Raw genomic sequence first — 22,471 nt, forward strand, 5'->3', positions numbered from 1 at the left:
ACATGGTACTGAATAGTTTTGCTTTTTTTTTTTTCTTTGTTAGTTTTTGTTTTTAAGTGTGAATTCAAGTGATTAATGAATATAGACTAAACTTCTGAAGTGCTTCTGAAGTTCCTGCTGTCATCAACTTGGGCAACAAATGACCCACTGGAAAGGCAAATCCACTTAAAATCTTTGTATGTTGTTCTGTGACTAAAATGATACACTAATCACTGGGAACTAGAACAATTAAACATTTTCCCCTACTCTTCCCTTGATCTTTTGCTTTTACTTTAAGCCCTGCAAGAATTCTGAAGTTTACAGGTTTTTTTGTTTTGTTTTGTTTTGTTTTTTATTAGCGGATATAATTTGCATGTCTTGCCAGGAGTTAAGCAACCTCTGTGTGGTGTTGTGGGGTAAACACTTTGTTTCTTTTTCTTTTTACTTTCTTTCTTTATTTTTTCTTATGGGATGGGAATACGGGAGGGCATTGAAGTTCTACAATTCTGGAATAGTTGGTGGATACATAGTTAACTTGGCTTGATTACATACGGAAGTGAAAAGTCTGTATTAGTGCTTTTAAATAAACATTTTTAAAAAGTTTTTAAAATATATAAAAAATAAAATAAATTGCTAATTCAGTGATGAGGGATGAGTCACTCAAAGATGGGAGAGCAGTGTCCTGGGAAAAGCAGACAGCAATTATGCCAGGCCTTTTAGGTCATGACAAATAATTTGGATTTAATTGAATATAAATAGGTCATTATGAGGATTTTTAAGCATGGTTGTAATATGACCTCTTTTGTTTCATGATAGAAAATTCTGCTGCTATGAGAAGAATGCATCATATCCCTGCAGTCATAATGGAACCAAGGAGTAAATAGAAGGATATTATGAACAAGGAAAAATATGTGATGGATCTAGATTTGACAGTGTTTTAGATAGAGTAGGTATTCAAAATATTCTGAAGTGGTAACTCTCTCATTGCAATTACTTTTAAAGGAGTGTGTGTGTGTGTGTGTGTACATTCACGTATGCATACATGCATGTCCAGTTTTCTTCAGGGTTGAAGCACATAGCCACACACTTAATGTCTGAAATGTGGTAGACCATGATATCTTAGTGTCTCATGATGGAAATGCTTTGTCTCCTTACACTTTACCTGTTCTTTCTGCCATCACCTGTGCTTCTCTTTCCATTCCTCCCATTCACACTTGCACCCTCTTGTTATAATATCTTCCTGCCTCATTACTGCTTTCAACAAACTACCCATAAACTTGGATATGGCACTGACAAACTCATTCTCCTTGCGTTCCTGGCTTTTCTAGTTCTACCAAACTGAGAATCCAAGTACTTCAGTGCTTTGGTTGGGATATGGAGTATGGACAGAAAGTTGGAGGCAGCAGTAGAACTTGCCTTCTTGTGAGAAAGAATGGCACTAAACTCAATGTTGAATTTTTGTCACAGTATGGAAGTCAGGAGGGGAAAAGAGAGTGACAAATGTTTAGGCAACTGTAACTTGGAATGGTTTAAGGCTGGAGGTCCTTAAAGCAGAGCTCAAGGTGAGAACTCTTTTTCAAATAATTTATTAGGGGGTGATCACAGGAAAAAGCACATAAAGAAAGCAGAGTGGGACAGGGAAATCAAATTAGGTGTCAATTAGCATTGGCCTAATCTGATGGGAAGTTCTAGAGTAGAACTTGTAACAGAGAGTTGGGCTCCATGGAGCTGAAGAGGCTCCTTTTATGTTGCTTTTCCAGTTAGTCATTGGTTCAGGTCCATGGATGGAGCTGAGTGGTGGAGTCTCATAGTGGATTCCTCTTTACTGAGAACAGTTCTCCAGGCCATGGTGAGGCTGTAAGTGATGAGCAGACAGTGGGGGGATGGGTACATTGGAAAGTGTCTTATTATTCTGGGGATACCATAACAAAATGCTATGGACTGGGTGGCTTAAATAACAGACATTCATTTCATCATTCTGGAGGCTGGGAAATCTAAGGTCAAGATGCCAGAAAGATAGGTTATATTCTGAGATCTCTTCTCCTGGCTTGTAGGCAGCCACCATCTCACTGTTTTCTCACATTACCTCATGTTTGCAAATGGTACAAAAAGAGAGAGCAAGTCATAAGGTGAACTTTTTACAAGAGAACTAATCAGACTAGGACACCACCCTCATGATCTTACCTAATCCTAATTACTTCCCAAAGGGATTGTATCAAAATATTATCTAATCAGGGGTAAGGGCTTTGGCATATGAATTTGGGGAAAATAGAGACATTCAGTGTATAGCAGCATGTAAGAGAAATTCTATGTGAATTACCAACTTCTATTAATTGTAGCAAGGGTAGGAGAGAAGGACGTGGCTTTGAGAATACCCAGGAAAATCCAGATGGAATTGTGGCATGGAGAAAGGAGAGATTTAGAACTAAGAATTCATATTCAAAATTCACAGCTGTAATCAGGCACATTCAGGGTTCTATCAAATCAGGTGGGATGACAAATCCACAACCACCATTGTATTGAATGGTGAAAAGGTGGAAGCATTTCCACTATGATCTGGAACCAGACAGGGACGCACACTCTCACCATTATTATTCAGTATAATTCTGGAAGATTTATGCAGAGCTATTAGGTAAGAAAAGAAATCAAGTGGATACAAATTGGAAAGGAGGAAATCAAATATCCTTGTTTGGACATGACACAGTTGTTTACATAGCAGAACCAAAAAACTCCATTAAGACTATTTGAATTCATAAGAGCATTTGGCAAAGTTGCAGGATACAAAATCAACACACGAAAATCAATAATGTTTTTATATACCAACAATGGCTGAGAAAGAACTTATAAGATCTGTCCCATTCACAATAGTTACAAGAAATTTTAATTAATACATTGGGTTAAGTTTAACCAAGTATATGAAGAATATCTACAGTAAAAATTATGAAACATTAATGAAAATTAGAGGAAGACACAAACCATGGAAAAGACTTCCAGGTTCATGGATTAGAATAATTAATATCATCAGAATGTCCATGCTATGTAATGTAGTTTACAGATTCAATGTGATCCAAATCAAAATGCCAAGAACATTCTTAACAGACCTAGAAAAGACAATCCTAAAATTTTTATGGAAACACAAAAGAATCCTAATAGCCAAAGCAATCTTAAGCAATAAAAACAAACTGGAGATATCATGATATCAGATTTCAGGATGAACTACAGGGTTTTTGTAATCAATCAGCTTGGTGCTGGAACAAAAATAGACATGTAGACCAATGGAACAGAATAGAAACCCCCAGAAATTAATACACACATCTATAACCAACTAATCTTTGACAAAGGAGTTAAAATCACTCCCTGAGGAAAGGAAAGTGTCTTCTAGCAAATGGTGTTCGGAAAATTGGATCTCTATATGCAATAGTTTGAAACAATATCTCTCTTTTTTTTTCTTTTTTTATTTTTTGACAGGCAGAGTGGACAGTGAGAGAGAGAGACAGAGAGAAAGGTCTTCCTTTTGCCGTTGGTTCACCCTCCAATGGCCGCTGTGGTAGGCGCGCTGTGGCCGGCGCACCGTGCTGGTCCGATGGCAGGAGCCAGGTGCTTCTCCTGGTCTCCCATGGGGTGCAGGGCCCAAGCACTTGGGCCATCCTCCACTGCACTCCCAGGCCACAGCAGAGAGCTGGCCTGGAAGAGGGGCAACCGGGACAGGATCGGTGCCCCGACCGGGACTAGAACCCGGTGTGCCAGCGCCGCAAGGCGGAGGATTAGCCTAGTGAGCCACGGCGCCACTGGAAACAATATCTCTATCTTACATCCTTTCCAAAAATTAACTCATAGTTGATCAAGGATCTAAACCTAAGACCTGAAACCATCAAATTATCAGAGAAAAACACAGGAGAATCTTTGCAAGACATTATCCCAAGCAAAGACTTCTTAAATAGGACCCAGAATCATAGGCAATAAAAGCAAATCTAGGCAAATGGGATTATATCAAGCCAAGAAGCTCCTGCACAGCAAAGGAAACATTCAACCAAGTGAGAGGCAACTGATAGAATAGGAGAAAATAGTTGCAAACTATACATCCAATAAAGGATTTATATCTAGAATATATAAGAAGCTCAAGAAACTCAACAACAATAATATAAACAACCCAGTTAAGAAATGGGCAAAGAATCTGAACAGGCACTTTTTAATGGATGAAATACAAATGACTACAAATGTGTGAAAAATGCTCAGGATCACTAGCCATTAGGGAAATGCAAAGAAAAACCACTATGAGGTATCACCTCATCCCAGTTAAAATGGTTATCATCCAAAAATAAAAAACAAATAATAAATGCTGGTAAGCATGTGGAGAAAAGGGTACCCTGATTTACTGTATATGAGTGAAAGGTTTTCAGTATATGAGTGAAATGGACATCTTTTCATTTGATTATTGTTTATAACCTTTGCCTAGATTCCTGGTCTTTTAAAATTTTTATTCATTGAACTCTTTATTTAGTGGAGCATTAAGACTTTAACTATATGTATACCTCTACTGAAATATCAAATTTTACTCCTTCAACTAAAAATAAAATTAAAAAATCAAAAATTAAGAAACAAAGAGGAAGGGAAGTATTATTGCATTCTTAGGATTGTATCTATGAACCACATTAAATGTTCTATTTACATTAATATCACATTAACGTGAAAATTAATGAGGTTTGTATTAATTATCATGAATTAGCTGTGACTCTGAGAATCTAATGTGACTCTGAGAACCTAATAAATGCCTTAAAAATAATTCACAAATGAACTAAAGTATGGGCTTGGCATTTAAAATCAAGTAGAATGTTACTGATTCACATAAAAAAGAACTTATATTTTGCCCTGAAATCTGAATATTTAGAATATTAAAATTTTAATTTCTAAATCAGCCACATATTGATAGTTATTAAAGAAATGTTATGTGAAATTATAAAAATCTATCAATTCACAGATACACCGCAGTAATGGCATAATCATGTTACTTAGCAAACATCATATGAGAAAGTGCTTTTATGTTCTTTGCATCATCATTAAACAATGTTAGGGTTGGGTATTTGACCTTAGTAAGTAAGATGTGGGTTTGAGTGGCCACATCTCGTATCAGAGTATGGGTTTGACGCCTGGCTGTGCTCCTGTTTTCAACTTCCCAATAATTCACACAGAAGCAGCATGTGATGGCTCAAGTAGTTGAGCCCTGCCACCCAGGGAAACCTAGACTGAGTTCTTGGTTCCTGGCTTTGACATGTCCCAGCCCCTGCTGCTGTTAGCATTTGGGGAATGAACCAGGTGATGGGTTCTCTATCTGTCTGTACGTCTCCTTCTTTCTGTCCCTTGAGTGAATTAAATACATAATCTTAAAAAAAAAAAAAACTAATATCTGCAGGCAAACCCTTGCATGCCTTTCAGAGCAATGGCACTTAGTATTTTTAAAATGGGTGAGGAATATATATTAACAAATATATTGTGTTTAAGGATTTTCTTTTCCAGAGAACACACACACACACACAGTGTATAGCTACCCATATCCATAATACAACTGTACCTATGAATCCACAGTCATATATGTGCTCACTCTATTACTCTTTGTGTAAGTTTTGTAGTGTGAGTCATAGATACACTGCTCAATAAAATATTCTACTGCTTGACAAATCAGCATGTTAGCAACAACTACAAAACAAAGATTTTTTTTTTTTGAGAAGAATTCTGATAGATATTGGTTGCCTGCAGTTATATACTGTGTACAGTGGGATCACATTTTACAAAGGAGTTATGTTGTAATTCCAACACAAAAAGTGACAGTTTGGTATCATCAGAATTATTCCTGAAAGCCCTTTAAATCTCTCAAAAAATTGCAGTATTTTACCAACATTGCCAGTTTTGTTTTAGTTTCCTTTTCTTGAGCAATAGAAATGATCACTGTTTCTTTGATTGAACAACTGGAATCAGGTATTTATCTTAAGGGGTAATGAGGCATGAAATCATGAGTACTCAAGCTCTGGGATCACAATTGCACAGCAGTTACCATTGGGACAGAGATGTGCTGAGTGCAGTGGAGCATTGTGTTGGAATTGTTTAGGATAGGCCACTGAAGTTGTTCTTTCTCCTCCTCCTTTTCCACTCTAGCTCTACTTTTATTTCATTTTCTTGTATTTGCTCAACATGTGTAATTGAATCTGTATAAAGGAAATTCAAATGTATTACAACTCTATGGTAACTGACATTCTATGTGTATATATCTTTGCTTATGTTTGTGCAAATTCTTGTTTGAAATGAGGTCACAAATCTAAGTTCCCACAGTTACAGGTACTTCTTACCAAGGCTAAAAAGTATAAATTCTGAAAGTCATGTGTTTTTTTCTTCGTAATGGTCAGTTAGGAATTCATTCATATGTGATGACTATAACATGGTGTTTAAGAATAATTTTTGTACTAATCAAATTTTTGTATTTCAAAGGAAAAAAATCAAGTTCCTAAAGTATACAACTTCCTTAAGGCATTAGCTGCAATTTAAAAATAACCCTCCAATATAGTTTTTGTAGGAATTCCTAGTGTGATATTTATAAAATAGCTTTATTAGTTGACTCAACAAATGTTTATTGAGTGCAAGTAAACAGTGTTAAGGACACTGGGGATACTGTATGTGGGGAAAACCATCCCCACAACTTCATGGAGTTTGTGGTCTCCTGGTGATGTGAAAGAGAAAGAGAAGGGAGAGAGAGGGAAATTCGGAGAAATATCAGCGAAGCAGAAGACATAGTTCTGTGATAAGGAAAAGGAGCTAAATTAATTCAGAGGGTGCTTGGTGAGTGCTTGGTGAAGAAGGTAGATCTTAAGCTGACATTTAGATGGAAAGGCCTCGACTATTCACAGAACCTGAGCAGAGTGTTCTAGGTAGAGGTAAGTAAATTTCAATACTTGAGGCATAACGACACTTGGATATTTCCAGAACTGAGAAGAAACTGGAAGGGTTAAGTAGGTGTGAGGTACAGTGGGGGAGAAGCAGGAGGTGGCATGAGATTAGATGAGAGAGAAAGACAGATCCCAGGTGATTTAGAGCCAAATAGACCATGGGAAGACTGGAGTTTGAAATAAATATGGTGGGAAGCCAATAACAATTTTAAGAGTAACAATCATCTGATTTGAATTTATAAAGGCTCCTTTCCTTTTTGGAGAATGAAGTATGTGTGAACATGAACCCATGTGTTTGCATATATTGTTAAAAATGACCAGTTAGAAGGCTATTAAAAATTATCTTGTCAGAAGATAATAGTGGAGACATATGTTTAGCCTGTTGGTTAGGACGTCTGCACCCCACAGTGGACAGAGTACCTGGGTTCCATATCTGGCTCTTGTTCCTGATTCCAGGTTCCTGCTAATGCACATCATGGGAGGTAATAGTGGTGGTTCAAATTTTTGGGTTCTTACCACCAATGTGGGTAACCTTGGTTGAGTTTCTGGCTTACAGCTTTGGCCTCAGCCCAACCTTATCCATTGCAGACATTTGGGGAGTTAATCAGCAGGCAGTAACTCTGTCTGTCTCTTTGCCTCTTAAATAAATTTTTTAAACACTATAAAAAACTATGTCAAAAAAAAGGGATGATGGTTGTCTGGACCATAGATTAGCAGTGAAGATGAAACCAAGTGGACAAATTTGAAATATCTTTTTGAGATATTATCTTCTAGAGTTACTGATTAATTTATATTTGGAGTGAGGCAAAATTAGGAATCAAATGTTCACTTTTTTTTTACAACTAGGTATATCATGGTATCATTTAACAAGATCAGGTTTTGGAGAAGATCAGGTTTCAGAGAGTGATCCATTCACTTTTAGACACAGCATGAAACCTATTGCAAAATTGATTAATTCATCAAACATTGATTAAATGTCACCATATGCCAGACGTGTACTAAGTATTGAGGCTATCTGGTGTCCCTGCACTATAGAATTACAGAGATGATGGATTTCGGAGAACCAGGAGTGACTATAGTTAGAAATGATCAAGTCCAACATCCTCATTTTGTAGAGGAAGGGTAGAATTTGAACCATTTAGTTTCTCCATAAATATCTAGACTCCTTTATAAAAATCACCATTATTTTAATAAAACTACTTAGCTTATTTAATGATAGCTGCAATATTATTTTACCTAGAGATATGAAAAAATTATTTTCATTTCCATGTTAATGAGTTGTTAGAATTAGTATTATAAAAACACTTTCTGATACATTCTGAAATCATGAAATTATAGGCATTATGGCTAGCAGTGCCCTGGGCATGCTGTCATTGGCTTCAACCAGACTTATAAACAAAATATGTAGAAGGAATCATAAACCATGTTCTAATTTCCAAGCATTTTTACAAAGACATTAATATGACACAAAAAAGGAACTGACTATATTTTTTAACATTATTGATAGTAGGTTGCTAATTACCTTGAAACACTTTAGAGGAGATTTAAAAAAAAATTAATAGAAAGCATATATTTGAGGGAAGATGAAAAAATAAGACCAAAGAGAATTAATTTGCTATTGTGGAATGCATTCATTTGTGTGTATATGCTGGAAAATTTGTTTTAAGGTTCTAGTTAAGTTTTAAGGTATATGGTAGGTAGAGATGATCTAGATGGTTATGAAACAGGAAATTATGTAAATTTGAATACCTTAAATAGTAGGAGACAAAAAGATTATTTAGGGTTGTCTGAATACCATGCTTATTATCTAAGTTATATTCTGGCATTTATCATTCATTTAGAATAGGGTTTGCTTGGCTCTTTATACTGGGTCAAGTACTGTGAAAGAAAGAGATGAAAGTTCCTGCCCTAGAGGCATAATAAACTTGAAGCAAAAGCATGATTCAGTCTGTGTCTGCACACACACGTGCTTGCACAAGAGAGAATGTTTCCTGCAATGAGAAGTTGCGGTCATGGGAACGCTCCATGGAGCCGTGACATTTGCATGTGTTTTGCAGAGGTCTATTAATCAGACACATGTTTTGATATAAAAAGAGGAGTGGGGTAGATATGGAACGAGAGAAAATAGGTGACCTTGAAACTCAAAAAAGTGGTTTAAATAATGATGATTAAAGCAGAAAGAGTGATAGATTGGATATATGCCCGTGGCAATAGTAAAACTACTGGGAAGATGGTAGAAATGATCAAAATAAGTAATTGGAACCAAAGTTAGGCTTCATTCCTGCAACTGGAATGGAAAAGTAAATTCATAGAATGCACCCAATAATGGAAAGTTTGACTCCTGCAAATTAAAGGAAAAAGCATAGATAACCAAAGACTGAGGAATTAAAACTTCATGGAATTTATAAGTAGGATTCTGTCTATAGAAACCGATTGAAAAATCATTGGTGAGAATAAAGACTAGAGAGAATACAGCTTGTCCTCTAGAATCAATCGGAAGTAATACAATAGAAATTTGTGCATGAATATACCTAAACTGGAATATTCTGGTTTTTATTGTTATTCAACATCCTTGTACCCTTATCAAAAACAAAAGGGTGAGAGTAGGTTTCTCACTTCCTGGATAAATCCTTAAAAATAAGTATTAGCAAGAATTTAGAGGAAGCATTTGCAACAAGAATGTCTCTTTGAATTCTTTACCCTGTTTCTGTGCTCTCCCAGGAAGCGTCCCTCCTCTGCTCCTACTGGGGCAGTTTAGCATCTCAGCTGTTGTTTCATATTTTCCTGATGATGAACTTTTTTTTTTTTTTTTTTGCCATGTGGAGGGTCTGTGACCTTGTACTCCTTTACACCTCACTGCAAAACTTTCTTCTTGGCATTGACTGGGGTGCACCATGACATCCATGATGGATGTAGCGAAAAGAAACTCAAGTGACCAGACTTCTTGTATTGTTTTGTTTTTCTCTAATTGCACTGATTCTTGACAGTAAAAGAAATTCTCAAGGAGATACTTTTGAGGGAAGGGGCACACACTTTTTTAAAACTTTTCACATATGTGAACCAAATGTCTTCCTCGAGGTTTTTCAAGTAGTCCCTTTCAACTTGGCCATGTGTTGGGACATGCCCGTACAATCCCAGACTCACACAGGCACAGTGGACTGAGTGGCTTGTTATTTTGAGAACTGTGTTTTTGTTGAGCATTTAAGTTTGTGAAAAGTTGCCTTGTAGCACGTTACCTCTAGATCTTTCTCATTCTTCAGTTGTACTTAGGAAAGAAAGGTTATCATCACCCAGCTGCCAAGCTCACTGAAGAACAGAAAGCTCTTTCAAATTTCCTCAGGCATACTGCTATTGCTGTAGCTTCCAGAAGCTTAGCCAATGAGTTAGTTGATAAATATTTTTCACTTCTCCTCTTTCCCTCCACCCCCTGCTTTTCTTTGTTAAAGGATAGGGTAATTAAGAGGAAATGGAATATAACAGAGCATCTTATTATTTCCCTTTCTTTTTCTTTACTAAATAGGAAAGTCCATCCGTTTGATCATGGAGGACAACAATGACTCTGCAGAAAACCCCCAGCAAGGCCAAGGGCGGCAAAATGCCATGAAGTGTGGGTGGCTGAGAAAGCAAGGCGGCTTTGTGAAGACTTGGCACACCCGCTGGTTCGTGCTCAAGGGAGATCAACTCTATTATTTCAAAGATGAAGATGAAACCAAGCCGTTGGTAAGTAAGACAAAATAAATAGCACTGTGGGCCAAGGAGATCTAAGGCGGGGTATTTGCTGGAACCTGATGGAGCATGACCCCAACGCAATCTCTTTGGGCTTCTTAGGTACATCACACCTTCTCATTATTAGCTTTGATTCAGAGATGATGGACTTGCAAATTATACTTGACTGATGCTAATTTTAGTATTTCTTAAACTGGAGCAGAATGTCTAATCCCTCAGATTAACTTACTCCATGAGAAATTTTTAGCAGACATCTTCTGGAAAATACCTATTGTAGCCAAACATCTTTCTTCTTCTTGTCAGAAATAAGTTGACAATTATAGGGTATTTCTTGTAGCTACCATTTTACTTGTCATAGCAATAGGGGAATTTTTATCACAATTAAAGAAAGTGTGGCTTAGAAATATGAAGCAACATGGCGAATACCATGTAGCATGCAGAGGCAAACTTGTGGAATCTCCCTTCTCTTCTCTTACCATCTTGGGTCACTTTTTCTTGGTTTATGCTGTATAAACCTCAGAATAAGTCATTATCTTGGGCATAAAATCATTTCTACAAAGCTCAAAAAAAGTGAGCTTGTTAATGTGTAAACATACGGAGCAAAGGAGATGTTACATGGAGGACTTTGCAGGAATATGATATATAAACTAGAAGTATGAACAGGACTCCATATTTGATCACAAGGTATGGAGTGGACTTCGTCACTAGCCAGAATGAGTACAAAATAAGTGATTAATTAGGCATGATCCAGGACCTAGACAAAGCATTAGGGGAACAAATGGAGGATTCACGTGTTATGTGATTGGAGAATTGATACTAGATCAAACAGATGTTGTGACTCTTCAGGGAGCCCACAGTATCTTCTTGAAATGAACTCAGATTCAGTAGCTTGAGCTTGAATTTAGTGTTTCTCAAATTAAGGAACTTGAAAATGTCAGAGAGTATGCACCTGAACCTCAGTTTGTGAAGGTCTACCTTAAAATGTTCAAAGAGGGCTCATCATAGTGCCTGGGCTTTGCTCTTCTATATAATTTTTCACAAATAATGATTATTGATTTAAAAATTAGAGAGTTAAATAAGAAAATGGAAAAATATATGATTAATTCAAATGAAAATCGACCTCAGAATGAATGTTACTTTAATTCTTAATTCTAAGATAATTGTATTTTGATATTAGTATGTTACTGATATTTCAAGACTTACAGTAATAAAAATTAATGAAATGGAATTGTAGTAAGAAAATTTACTAACACTTTTAAAAGTCAAATATAGACCATCAACCACTATGCCACACAAAATGTTTATTAGTTTTTCTTTTTGCATATTTTTTAATCATTTTAATTAACAAAGCAGTCACAATTTGGGGTAAGTAATTATGAATTGGTTCTTTAATCTTGCATGGCAATTCAAACACAGGGATTTTGATATTGTGCTTTATAATTTTAATGTAATCATTTACACTAATGTTTAAACACACACAAAAAAAATTAGAGAAAAGACTGGCAATTTCTGTATCAGAGAGTACCTAGTAATTTTAAAAAACCTGGTATTAGCCAATGAATGGACTAATTGCTTATTTTAAAATTTACTTTATAAATGGCTCCATATTGTGAGTGTGGTAAAATGACAAGAAATGTGAGAGAGGGAAATGAGGCCTCAGTCAAAAGGGATTTGTGTGCTGCACAGAGACTGGATGCTCTAGGAGACAAAGGGGCACAATCTCCAGAACACCTGTGACCCTCAGCTTGCACAACTTTTCTCTTAGAAAGAAATCATGATGGCTGTTCCTTAATACCTGGATGTTGAAGCTTCAGTTAATGAATATAATTTACCAGCTTGATTTTTCTTCTGTCTGTACCTTCAATTTTTATATCTATGTGTATTTAGTACATGAAATACTTAATTACTTGTACTAAATGTTGATATTTTAGGTTTTTATTCAAATTGCACCTTACCTTCTAAATATTCAACAATGTGCCCAAGGATGAGGATGTAGAAAGTTTTATTGCCACTTTTCCTGCATTTTCTTTTTGAGCAAAAATGGAAGTGCTTCTAGGATCTCCTCTCTTGGGGGACACTACCTGATGTGTAAACCATGACGTTTCAGCTTTTAGCCAGGTTCCTTTGGTGATATATTTAGAAGCCCATCTCAAAATATAGTTATTTCATATTTAAAATAATTCAAACTAGATATCTTTAATAACTAGTAATTATTACTGAGAGAAAAATATACAACAGCTTTTAGTTCATCTAAGATAAAACTCTTTCAAGAAACTTGTCTACAAATGTTTGCAGTTACATACAATCCATTTGATTTTTAATAGCAGATTTAGAAACTAAAGAGGAATTTGTTTCTGGAACAAAATAGAAAAGTGATATGTGCAGCCATTTTTTTAAAAATGATATTTAATACATCCATTATTTCTGTCACTCAGACGCCACAATTGTAAGCATTTCGTGGTTGTATTTTCCTAGTTTTTTAGGTAATATTTTTTCTATTTTAATTTTTAATGTTTATAGTACATATTTACTTAGGAGAAAAAGCTCAAAATTGTATAAAATATCTATTAAAAAGATCTTCCCCTTCCACTGCATACTGTTAGGACTTTTGCACAGTTACTTTAAAAGGCTTTGAAACATTTAAACTGAGTTTGTGACGGTATCTGTTTTCCATCTTTTATTAATAATCATGATAAATGACCCAGGTATTAATTATACAAACAGTAACATGGGAGCAAATCAGACAGAGATGAATTATAAATATATTTATTCTAAATATGAGACAATGATGCATAGTTTGTTAAATGAGCCCACGAATAAATTCCTGAATGCTGTTTTGGACTTTTCTGTTTTGTTTATCTTGAAGTATATTGTTACTTAAATAAAAGCCAAGGCTTATGTTTGGCTCTCCTACTCAATACCTCTGATCTACCCTCATGCTAGAAGTTGACACTAGGGAGCATCGATTTTTAGAAGCCAGTCTGAGACTCTAGGTAAAATGGCTAAAATCCAAACAGGCACCAACCCAATTAATCTAGTCTAGACTTTCTACAGCAGATATTGATCCAATTGTGTGTGGAAGGGTTTTTTCTGGACATGATGAGGATGACACTATATTAGATCACAATGGATTTTCTTAATATAGAGAACAAAGTGGTTTTGAGTTATAACCTGAGGATTGACCTCTAAATGTACAAGAACTGATCACTGTTTTAAGAGTAGATTATAATTTTATATATCTAATGAATCTCATGAGTTCATGGATTTTAAAAATGTTGTTTTTCATTAAAATGATGCATGAGCCAGAGGAAGCCAAAACTCCAACTAAGTACTTACAGAAATACTAGAAACACTGAACATTGTGCTTTGTCCTCAAATCTAAAGCCGAGTACATATGTAGTATCTGAGTATGTATGCACCATTTTTTCGTATGAAAAAGATATCTAAGTGATGTTGTATGTCATAAATTTTTAGCTATTTCCTAGTAAAAATGATGTCAACAGATAGAAAGTATTATTTTATTGTTAGTTTAATATTTTTTATTATTTACCTCTGTATTGCAATATAGGCATACATTGATTTGTTTCAGAATAGTAAAAGACACAGAATTTGGAGTAATGCCTTTGGGTTGAATCTTGACTTACCTACTTAGTTTTTTTAGGAAACACTGAGCAAGTGAATTAACCAGTTTAAGCTTTGATTTCCTAATCTTTACATTGAGATCCTAGTTGTACATATATAATACATTTATTACAAATAAATGAAATAATTTATATAAGCAAATTTAGAAAGCAGTGGCACTTGGAAACTACAAAATAAATATTAGCTATTTTTATAGTATTTTTAAAAATTGTATTAATATAAAGAGAACAGTTCATGTATTTCATAGATATAATTCTAAAAAGACAACCATGTTTCCTTTCCTCCCTCTCTCCCTCCATCCTCATCCTTCCCTGCTTTCTTTTTATTCCCTTAATTTTTTAAAAGATTTATTTATTTGAAAGTCAGTTATAGAGAGAGAGAGAGAGACTAATATTTATCCACTGGTTCACTTCTCAGATGACTGCAATGGCAGAGGCTGGGCCAGGCTAAAGCAAGGAGCCAGGAGCTACTTCCTGATCTCACACGTGGGTGCAGAGGTCCAAACACTTGGGCCATCTTTTGCTGCTTTTTCCAGGCCATTAGCAGGGAGCTGGATCAGAAGAGAAGCAACAGGGGCATGAACCAAAAAGTGCCCCTAAAGGTTGCTGGCATTGCAGACAGCTTCTCCTGCTATACCATAATGCTGGCCCATGTTGTTGAGTTTCCTGAGTTATTTATAGATCCTGGATATTAATCCTTTATCAGATGCATACTTTGTAAACATTTTCTCTCATCTTTTAGTTGCCTCTTTACTTTGTTGAGTGTTTCGTTTGCAGTGTGGAACCTTCTTCTCTTGGTATAATCCCATTTGTCTATTTTAGCTTTTATTGTCTGTGCTTCTGGGGTCTTATCCAAGAAGTCTTTGTACCAATGTTTTGAAGAGTTTCCTCAGTGTTTTCCTCTGGTAATTTGATGATAGCAGGTTTCAGATTTAGATCCTTGATTTATTGTGAGTTGATATTTGTATAAGGTTAAAAGTATAGGTCTTGTTTCCTACTTCTGTATGCGTAGATCCAATTTTCCTGGCACCATTCATTGAAGAGACTGTCCTTCCTGCAGGGATTGGTTTAGCTACTTTGTTAAAAATTAGTTGGTTGTAGACATGTGGATTTTCTAGGATTTCTATTCTATTCCATTGCTCTACATTTATTTTTATATTATATATATGTGTGTATATATTATATACCTATATAACAAAAATTCAACTTTTTAAAAGATTTATTTTATTCATTTATTTGATTATTTATTTATTTATTTTGAATTAGATTTCTAAAGTGAGAGTTACAGAGAGAGAGGGAGAGACAGAGAAAGAGGGTCTTCCATCTGCTGGTTCACTTCCTTGATAGCCGCAATGCCAGGGTTGGGGCCAGGCTGAAGCCAGGAGTCGAGAGCTTCCTCTGAGTTTCCCATGTGAGTACTGGGGCCCCAACATTTGGAACATCATTCACTGCTTTTCCCAGGCTGTTAGCAGGGAGTTGGATTTGAAGTGGATCAGCAAGACACAAACCAGTACCCATATGGGAGGCTGGCATTGAAGATGGAAGCTTTACCTGCTACACAACAGTGCTGGCCCTTCATTTGATTATTTTTTTGCATTGTATATTTATATATATTGATAATGTGCTTATACATATTGGGCTGGTTTCAGGAAATATAAAGGTTATCTTTATATCTAAATCTTGATCTCCTCTCAAAATAAGACTTTTAAAAGAAATCTATTTTTTTCTCAGGTGAAAAATATGAAGTGATTCCAGCTAAGTGAAGAATTACTTTAAATGACTCTTTAGTAACACAGGTTACCAGTGATTTGTGTTTTCACTTTTTGTTTCCAAATTCACCATGGGGTCATTTTTTTCACCAGTCATCCAGGATAATGATATATAGCAGAATATTATATAGAAAGTTTAGGTGAATCAGCTGTGTATTGTGGCATATACCACCTTCTTCTCTATCCAGTGAGTTAGATATAACTGAGTCATGTGACCATACTTGACTGCAAAGCAGGTTGGACTTGTAATCTAGGTTTTTCTTGGGGAGGAGGGGAGAACACGGATATTGAAAAAGAGTGAGCAGTCTCTGCCATAGGATATTAAAATAGCATCAACCATTCATGAAGAATCCATTGACTTCTAGGGGGTATAATGGACAATTGATCTTACTGAACAAGGTGATAGATATTTTAATAGGGAAAATGATGGAAAACATCACAGTCATAAGAAGTACACCAGCCACCACTTTTAGGCTCGTGGAGTTTTTCAGTGGGATAGATAATGAACCTGAATGACATATAGTGAAGAAAAGGCATGGGCCATGGCCCTTTGGTAGATTGTTGGGGAGTTTTAATGATCAAGTATCTCAAAAATGATCAAGTACCTAGAAAAGACAAGCAATGATGAGAGATTGATTTGGAGAATTAAGTACATGCAGGTATATTAAGAGTCTAGGAAATGGTGATAAATATTTTAGATTTTATCTTGTGATCTTGCATTTCCATGTTTCTGTGTGCCTATTTTCCTTGATTTTTAGAGTTAAATCAAACCAGTTAAATCAGGGCTCATTGTATATATGGCTCATGGACAGGGAATCAATAGTGTGTACCTACCCAACAAGGCAGCCTGTAACAATCCTGGAACTCTGCTATTTGTATAATAGACTGTTTTATATTATGGTATAATCTCTGAAAAACATACTCTAAAGCAGCGATGATACATATAAACACTTGCCCTTCAGTCATTCATTATTTTGTAAGCAGGCCTATGGGAAGGCTCCCCAAGAAACTGTTGACTAAAGGAGGCAGAGACAAATAAATGTATTGTTGCAATAGAGGACACCCACAGAGGAAAAGCCCCAGGGGATCTTCAAAACAAAAGTAGAGATTGATGGGCAGAGAGATCGAAGCATGTGAGAAAATTTTCAGCCTCATAATTTTCTCTGGAATAGCCTTTGTCCACTAAGTACTTTTCCTTGGGAAGCTGTTGAATGCTATTGTTTTGTGTATAGCTCTTAGGATCAGATTGCCTGGATTCAGGTTAGACTTTACCACTAGCTATAGACCTTGTATAAGTAACTTCATTATTCTCATCTGTAAAATATAATTGATAATAAAACCTACCTTCCAGCATCATTATTATTGTGATGTGAAGTCATGTTTCTAGGATGTTTAAATGTGGTCACAAACACTATCATCTTCATCATCGTCACCATCATCATCATTTTACCATCTTCTATCACTTCTACAGCAGTGTAGAAGTTAGGATCTATAATGTGTACATTATTCAATGCATAATGCAATAAATAACAGATGATCTACCCCTGTGACATTTACAAGTAGGTTCTTTTTTTCTAGTCACGCTAACTTCAGAGCAGAAGGTAATTCGTATACCCTTGTGACCTATGCTGTCAAACACTGAAGCCACTTAGAAGGATCATCCAACTAACAATGCTTACTTTGTACTATGTCTTTCCTATTTGTTGAAATTACTGTTTAAAACTCCTTTAAAGGTAATCAGATGAGGACGGCCAAGGAGACTTAAGAGAATCTCTTTGTGAAGTTAGACCACCCATGAGAGAAGCAGCATGGTCTTCTCATCTCTGCTGGAGGACTTACTCCTCAACTCCAGTTTGGAGGAACTGGAAAGCTTCCTTAGGTTTTGCTTCTTAAATTCACTCATAATGACTGATGGCTCTTGAATTTGTGATGTAATTCAATATGTGGAGCCAGAGAGTCTATATTTGTAACATCTTATTAGCAAAAACTGAGGTAAATTTCCATTATTAGAACTTTATCTTACTTAAATCTAGCTGCTCTTTTAAAACATTTTGATTACTTTTAATGTACAAGGAAGCACCTCCAGATGCAAAAATGATTATTATCATTTTCCAAATTTTTACTTCTTTCCCTAGCACAGTGTTTGCAGGGTTCATCCATGCCGTGGCATGCTTTTGTAGTTCGTTTATTGTTATCACTAAGCATTGTGTTAATATGCCACATTTGGTTTGTGCACTTGTCAGTTTTAGGCATTTGGGCTATTTATACTTTTTGGTTATTCTGAACAATACTTCTCTGAACATCCATATACAAGTTTCTGTGTGGATGTGTTTTCATTTCTCATAGTTGTATACTTTAGAGTGGAATTGCTGGCTCATAAAGTAATACTGTTTCTAACCTTTGGAGGATCTCTGTTAGTCATTTTTAATTTTTAAGTTTGAGTCTAACTTAAAACTCAAGGCTCATACCCAGTTTAAATTTCATCTGTGTCTCTCCATACCCCACTACATAACTTGTCAGTCTTGGCACTTGTGCTTCAAACAGGGAAGAGGCACCATGTGTACTTCTTCTGTCTTCCCAGCACTGGCCACTGGCAGTGAACATGAACATAAGTGTGTATGTGTGCATGAGACAAAGAGAATATGCAAGAAAGAGCCATACCGATTTTTCCTTCTTAGTGGGAAGAGCACAACAAGGACAATTACATCTCTTCCTAAGAGCCATCACTGTCAGGATACTGTACACGTGTCCATGTTGGCTGCCCCTGCCTTTTTGGCTTTGTACTGTTGACCACCATCTTGACTACCTGGATGTCTAATGTTGGAGTGGAGATTGTGCCTTGTCCCCTGTTTACTTTCTAACTCTTGGAATGGACATTGTACTCCAGCAGCCTTGCTGCTGGGATCTCATCACTAGGGGACCCACATTCCATGGTTTCATTTGAACTCACTGGAGACCCACACGTGGTTACTTTGAGGAAAGTGGTCTTGAAGGCTTTTCCACAGTGTCACAGAATTTTCTCTTGTGTCTATTGATTCAGGGTGGGTACAGTGCAGCACAAACACATAACACATTGAGGAGTGAGGTCCCAGTCTCCCCAGTTGTTAGTGAATGTCTTACAGTTCCACCCCCCTTGACTGAAGTGGTCATGGATTATCCTCTGAACTCTTTGCCCTTGTCAGGAAGGGGAGCGCTGGCAGTGATGTCAGTGGCAGTGGTAGTGTTGGAGTTGAATCTATTCTGGTATCTCTTAGGACAGTGAGGCACTTCACACCTCTGTATCTCTGCTTTTAGATTCCAGAAACCATTCCAGGACAATAGGATAACTCCTCAACATCATATTACAAAACCTGTGTCATACTTTTACATTTAAAAAATTATAACTAATGAGTAATGTACTTCTTAATCTTATGGATAAGTGGGACAAAACAAACATTCTCTCATTAACTAACTATTCAGAGATTGTCAAAATCCTTCATATGTCTGACTTACTGTGGTTATTAACTTGAAACAATATTCAATCATTTATGAGCTAGGTACATTACCATATATACAAATATGTTTTTGTTACTTCAAACCATAAAGATACTAAAATATATCATACTAAGCATTAAATGTATCTTAATTTACTGACATATTATTCTTGGTTGTGCCCCAGCCATTAGAAAAGATTCAGGGGGCCAGCGCTGTATTATAGCAGATAAAACCCCCCGGCTGTAGTACCGGCATCCCATATGGGCACCAGTTCAAGTCCCGGCTGCTGCACCTCCAGTCTAGCTCCCCGCTATGGCCTGGGAAAGCAGTAGAAGATGTCCCAAGTCCTTGGGCCCCTACATCCATCTGGGAGACCAGAAAGAAGTTCCTGGCTCCTGTCTTCAGATCAGCACAGCTCCAGGCATTGCGGCCATCTAAGGAGTGACCAGCAGATGGAAGACCAACCTCTCTCTCTCTCTCTGCCTCTGCCTCTCTATAACTCTGCCTTTCAAATAAATAAATGAATCTTTAAAAAAATTTAAAATGTAAAAGATTCAGAATCTGTTCCATTTGTTAGCAGAATCTTTAGTTCATCTTTGTGAGCCTGGATTCCTACTTAAGCATATTTTCCTAGATATGGGATCACACATGCTCGAATAATAGATCTTACTAACTTTAAAAAATAATGCAGATAAATAGAGGAACACTTTGAATAGGGTAATAAAAGGAATCTCTGGATAGGAGTTCAGTGAGATAGATGTTGGCTTACTGTGCTATGGTCCTGGCTTGGCCTAGCTTGAAGTATGCACTGGTTATTAGAATAGACCAACATAGCCCTAACTTAACTGTGCTATTTAGCATTCATCGCCTCCACCAAGGAAGGCAGGCAACATCAGCTGCCAGGTTCTAATATATTTTTGAGACAGCTCTGAAGTCCCAAATTCCTGTATCCATTTTGAGATTTTTTTTTTCCTAGTTGCCTTTCTTTTTTTAAGTGACAAGATGTAATAATCATAATTTGCCTAGATTTTAAAGGACACTTTCTTGATGTCATTTCTGTCATTTGGTAATTCAAATGGTGGTGCAATAGTCAAGGCCCTCCTGAATTACGGACTTTATTTTTCTGTTAATGATTCTACCCACTTGCATTCATTACCTTTCACGGTTCTTCTGTTAAAAGATGAAACCAATGGCTCCCAAGCTGCTTTTCAACTCCAGGATTCTAGAAGTTTTGCTTAGCCCCACAAATGCTTCTGTTTTCTAAAAATTAGACCATGATATTCTTCCCATATGCCGGTACTTTTAATTCTTTTCTTTCCTATAATTTGCATTGCAATATCCATAGGTACTTTAGAAATAGACCACGTTACCTAATAAATCCTTTGGGAAAATGAGCAGTATTTCAATTTTCAACCTACCCATAGATTTTGTGAATGTTCAAGTTCTCTGTGTTAGCCTGAATTTTGAATATTTCAGGAAGCTTCTTTGATTAAGGCAGTTTTAGTCATCATCACAAATAATAACATGATTGCTTATCTAAAACATTCAGTGTTTTCAAAACTTCCTGTTCAAGGTATTATCACTTTACTGGCAATTGTGATAAAAGACAGTGTTTGTTTATCTTTCTCTCTTCTTGACTCCTTAAAACTACTTGAGAATATTTTCAGTTAAAAACAATAAAGTTGCCCCATCTGAAGCCCTTTGCATCCAAAATGATGGGCGCAAAACTCATGAGACAGAAAGCTTGTATCGAAATTTCAAATCTCAGAATTTTATTGCTTGAAATTCTCAGTTGATTCTATCAATTCTGACAGTTAATTTATTTTTTGAAGAATTTTCAGTATAAAGGAAACCCTGAAGAAGCACCAACATTCTTTGTGTCACTCTCCAAAAAGTTTACAATGCGGTAGACTTAAATGTTGAGTATGAATCTTTAGCTCTTAGTATTATACATCTTGATATTATTGGGGGAAAATGTTCCAAATACTGATGATCTTGGGTAAGAGTCTGAAATTTTCAACATACTTCCATCAACATATTTCAGTTAAGGTATTTTGATTACGTAATGTGATTTGATCTTAGAAATAATTTGTAGGAACAATATTTGTCGTCTTTCCAAGTTTATATGTCTGTGATCAGCCACTTGAGCAGAAATTTCATTTTGTATTTTTCTTTTAATATTCTGGATTGGGAAGCAGTGGTTGTGCAATGCTACCCCCTGAGGACTTCCATCATGTGGTATGCTTCACAGTTGATACTTTTCTCATCTTCGTATTTTGATGTTGTCTGAAAATATCATATTTTCTCTAGCAAAATATATTAGCAATTTTTCCTCCATCTAAGAAACTAAAATAAGAGGCTTCTTTATTTTAGAGTATAAGTCACTCAATAATTTCTCTTTTAAATGATTTATCATAGTGGCAGTTAAAAAGAATCCCAGAAAATAAAAATTGGAGACACATTTTTAAGAAGTAACCCCTCACTTTATTGTGCCTTTCCAGAATGACAAAGGGAATAAACATTTACTATGAACTAATGAGGCTGGCACTGTGGGGTAAAGCGCCACCTGCAGTGCCAGCATCCCATATGGGCACCCATTTGAGTCCTGGCTGCTCCACTTCCCATCCAGCTCTCTGCTATGGCCTGGGAAAGCAGTGGAAGATGGCCCAAGTGCTTGGGCCCCTGCACCTGTGTGGGAGACCCAGAAGAGGCTCCTGGCTCCTGGCTTTAGATTGGTGCAGCTCTGGCCGTTGCGGTCAATTGGGGAGTGAATCAGCAGATGGAAGACCTACCTCTCTCTCTTTCTCTCTCTCTGCCTCTCCTCACTCTGTGTAATTCTAACTTTCAAATAAATAAATAATCTTTTTAAAAAATTAACTACCATGTCCTACATTCTGTACTCAGCACTCTATTTACATAATTTCATTAATTTTCATAATAACAATTT

The 22,471-nt window shown here is 36.3% G+C and overlaps 1 protein-coding gene across 1 annotated transcript in view; it reads left to right on the forward strand.

The window, feature by feature from the left end:
* ARHGAP24 (Rho GTPase activating protein 24) overlaps window positions 1-22,471 on the forward strand; it is a 526,629-nt gene that overhangs the window by 75,590 nt on the left and 428,568 nt on the right. The window contains exon 2 of the mRNA XM_062198532.1: window positions 10,435-10,634. Coding sequence (XP_062054516.1) covers window positions 10,455-10,634 — 180 coding nt within the window. The 5' untranslated portion in view covers window positions 10,435-10,454. The remainder of the gene's footprint in view (window positions 1-10,434; window positions 10,635-22,471) is intronic.

Source organism: Lepus europaeus, chromosome 8 (genome assembly GCF_033115175.1).
Source record: "Lepus europaeus isolate LE1 chromosome 8, mLepTim1.pri, whole genome shotgun sequence".
In the NCBI taxonomy this organism is placed as follows: domain Eukaryota; kingdom Metazoa; phylum Chordata; class Mammalia; order Lagomorpha; family Leporidae; genus Lepus; species Lepus europaeus.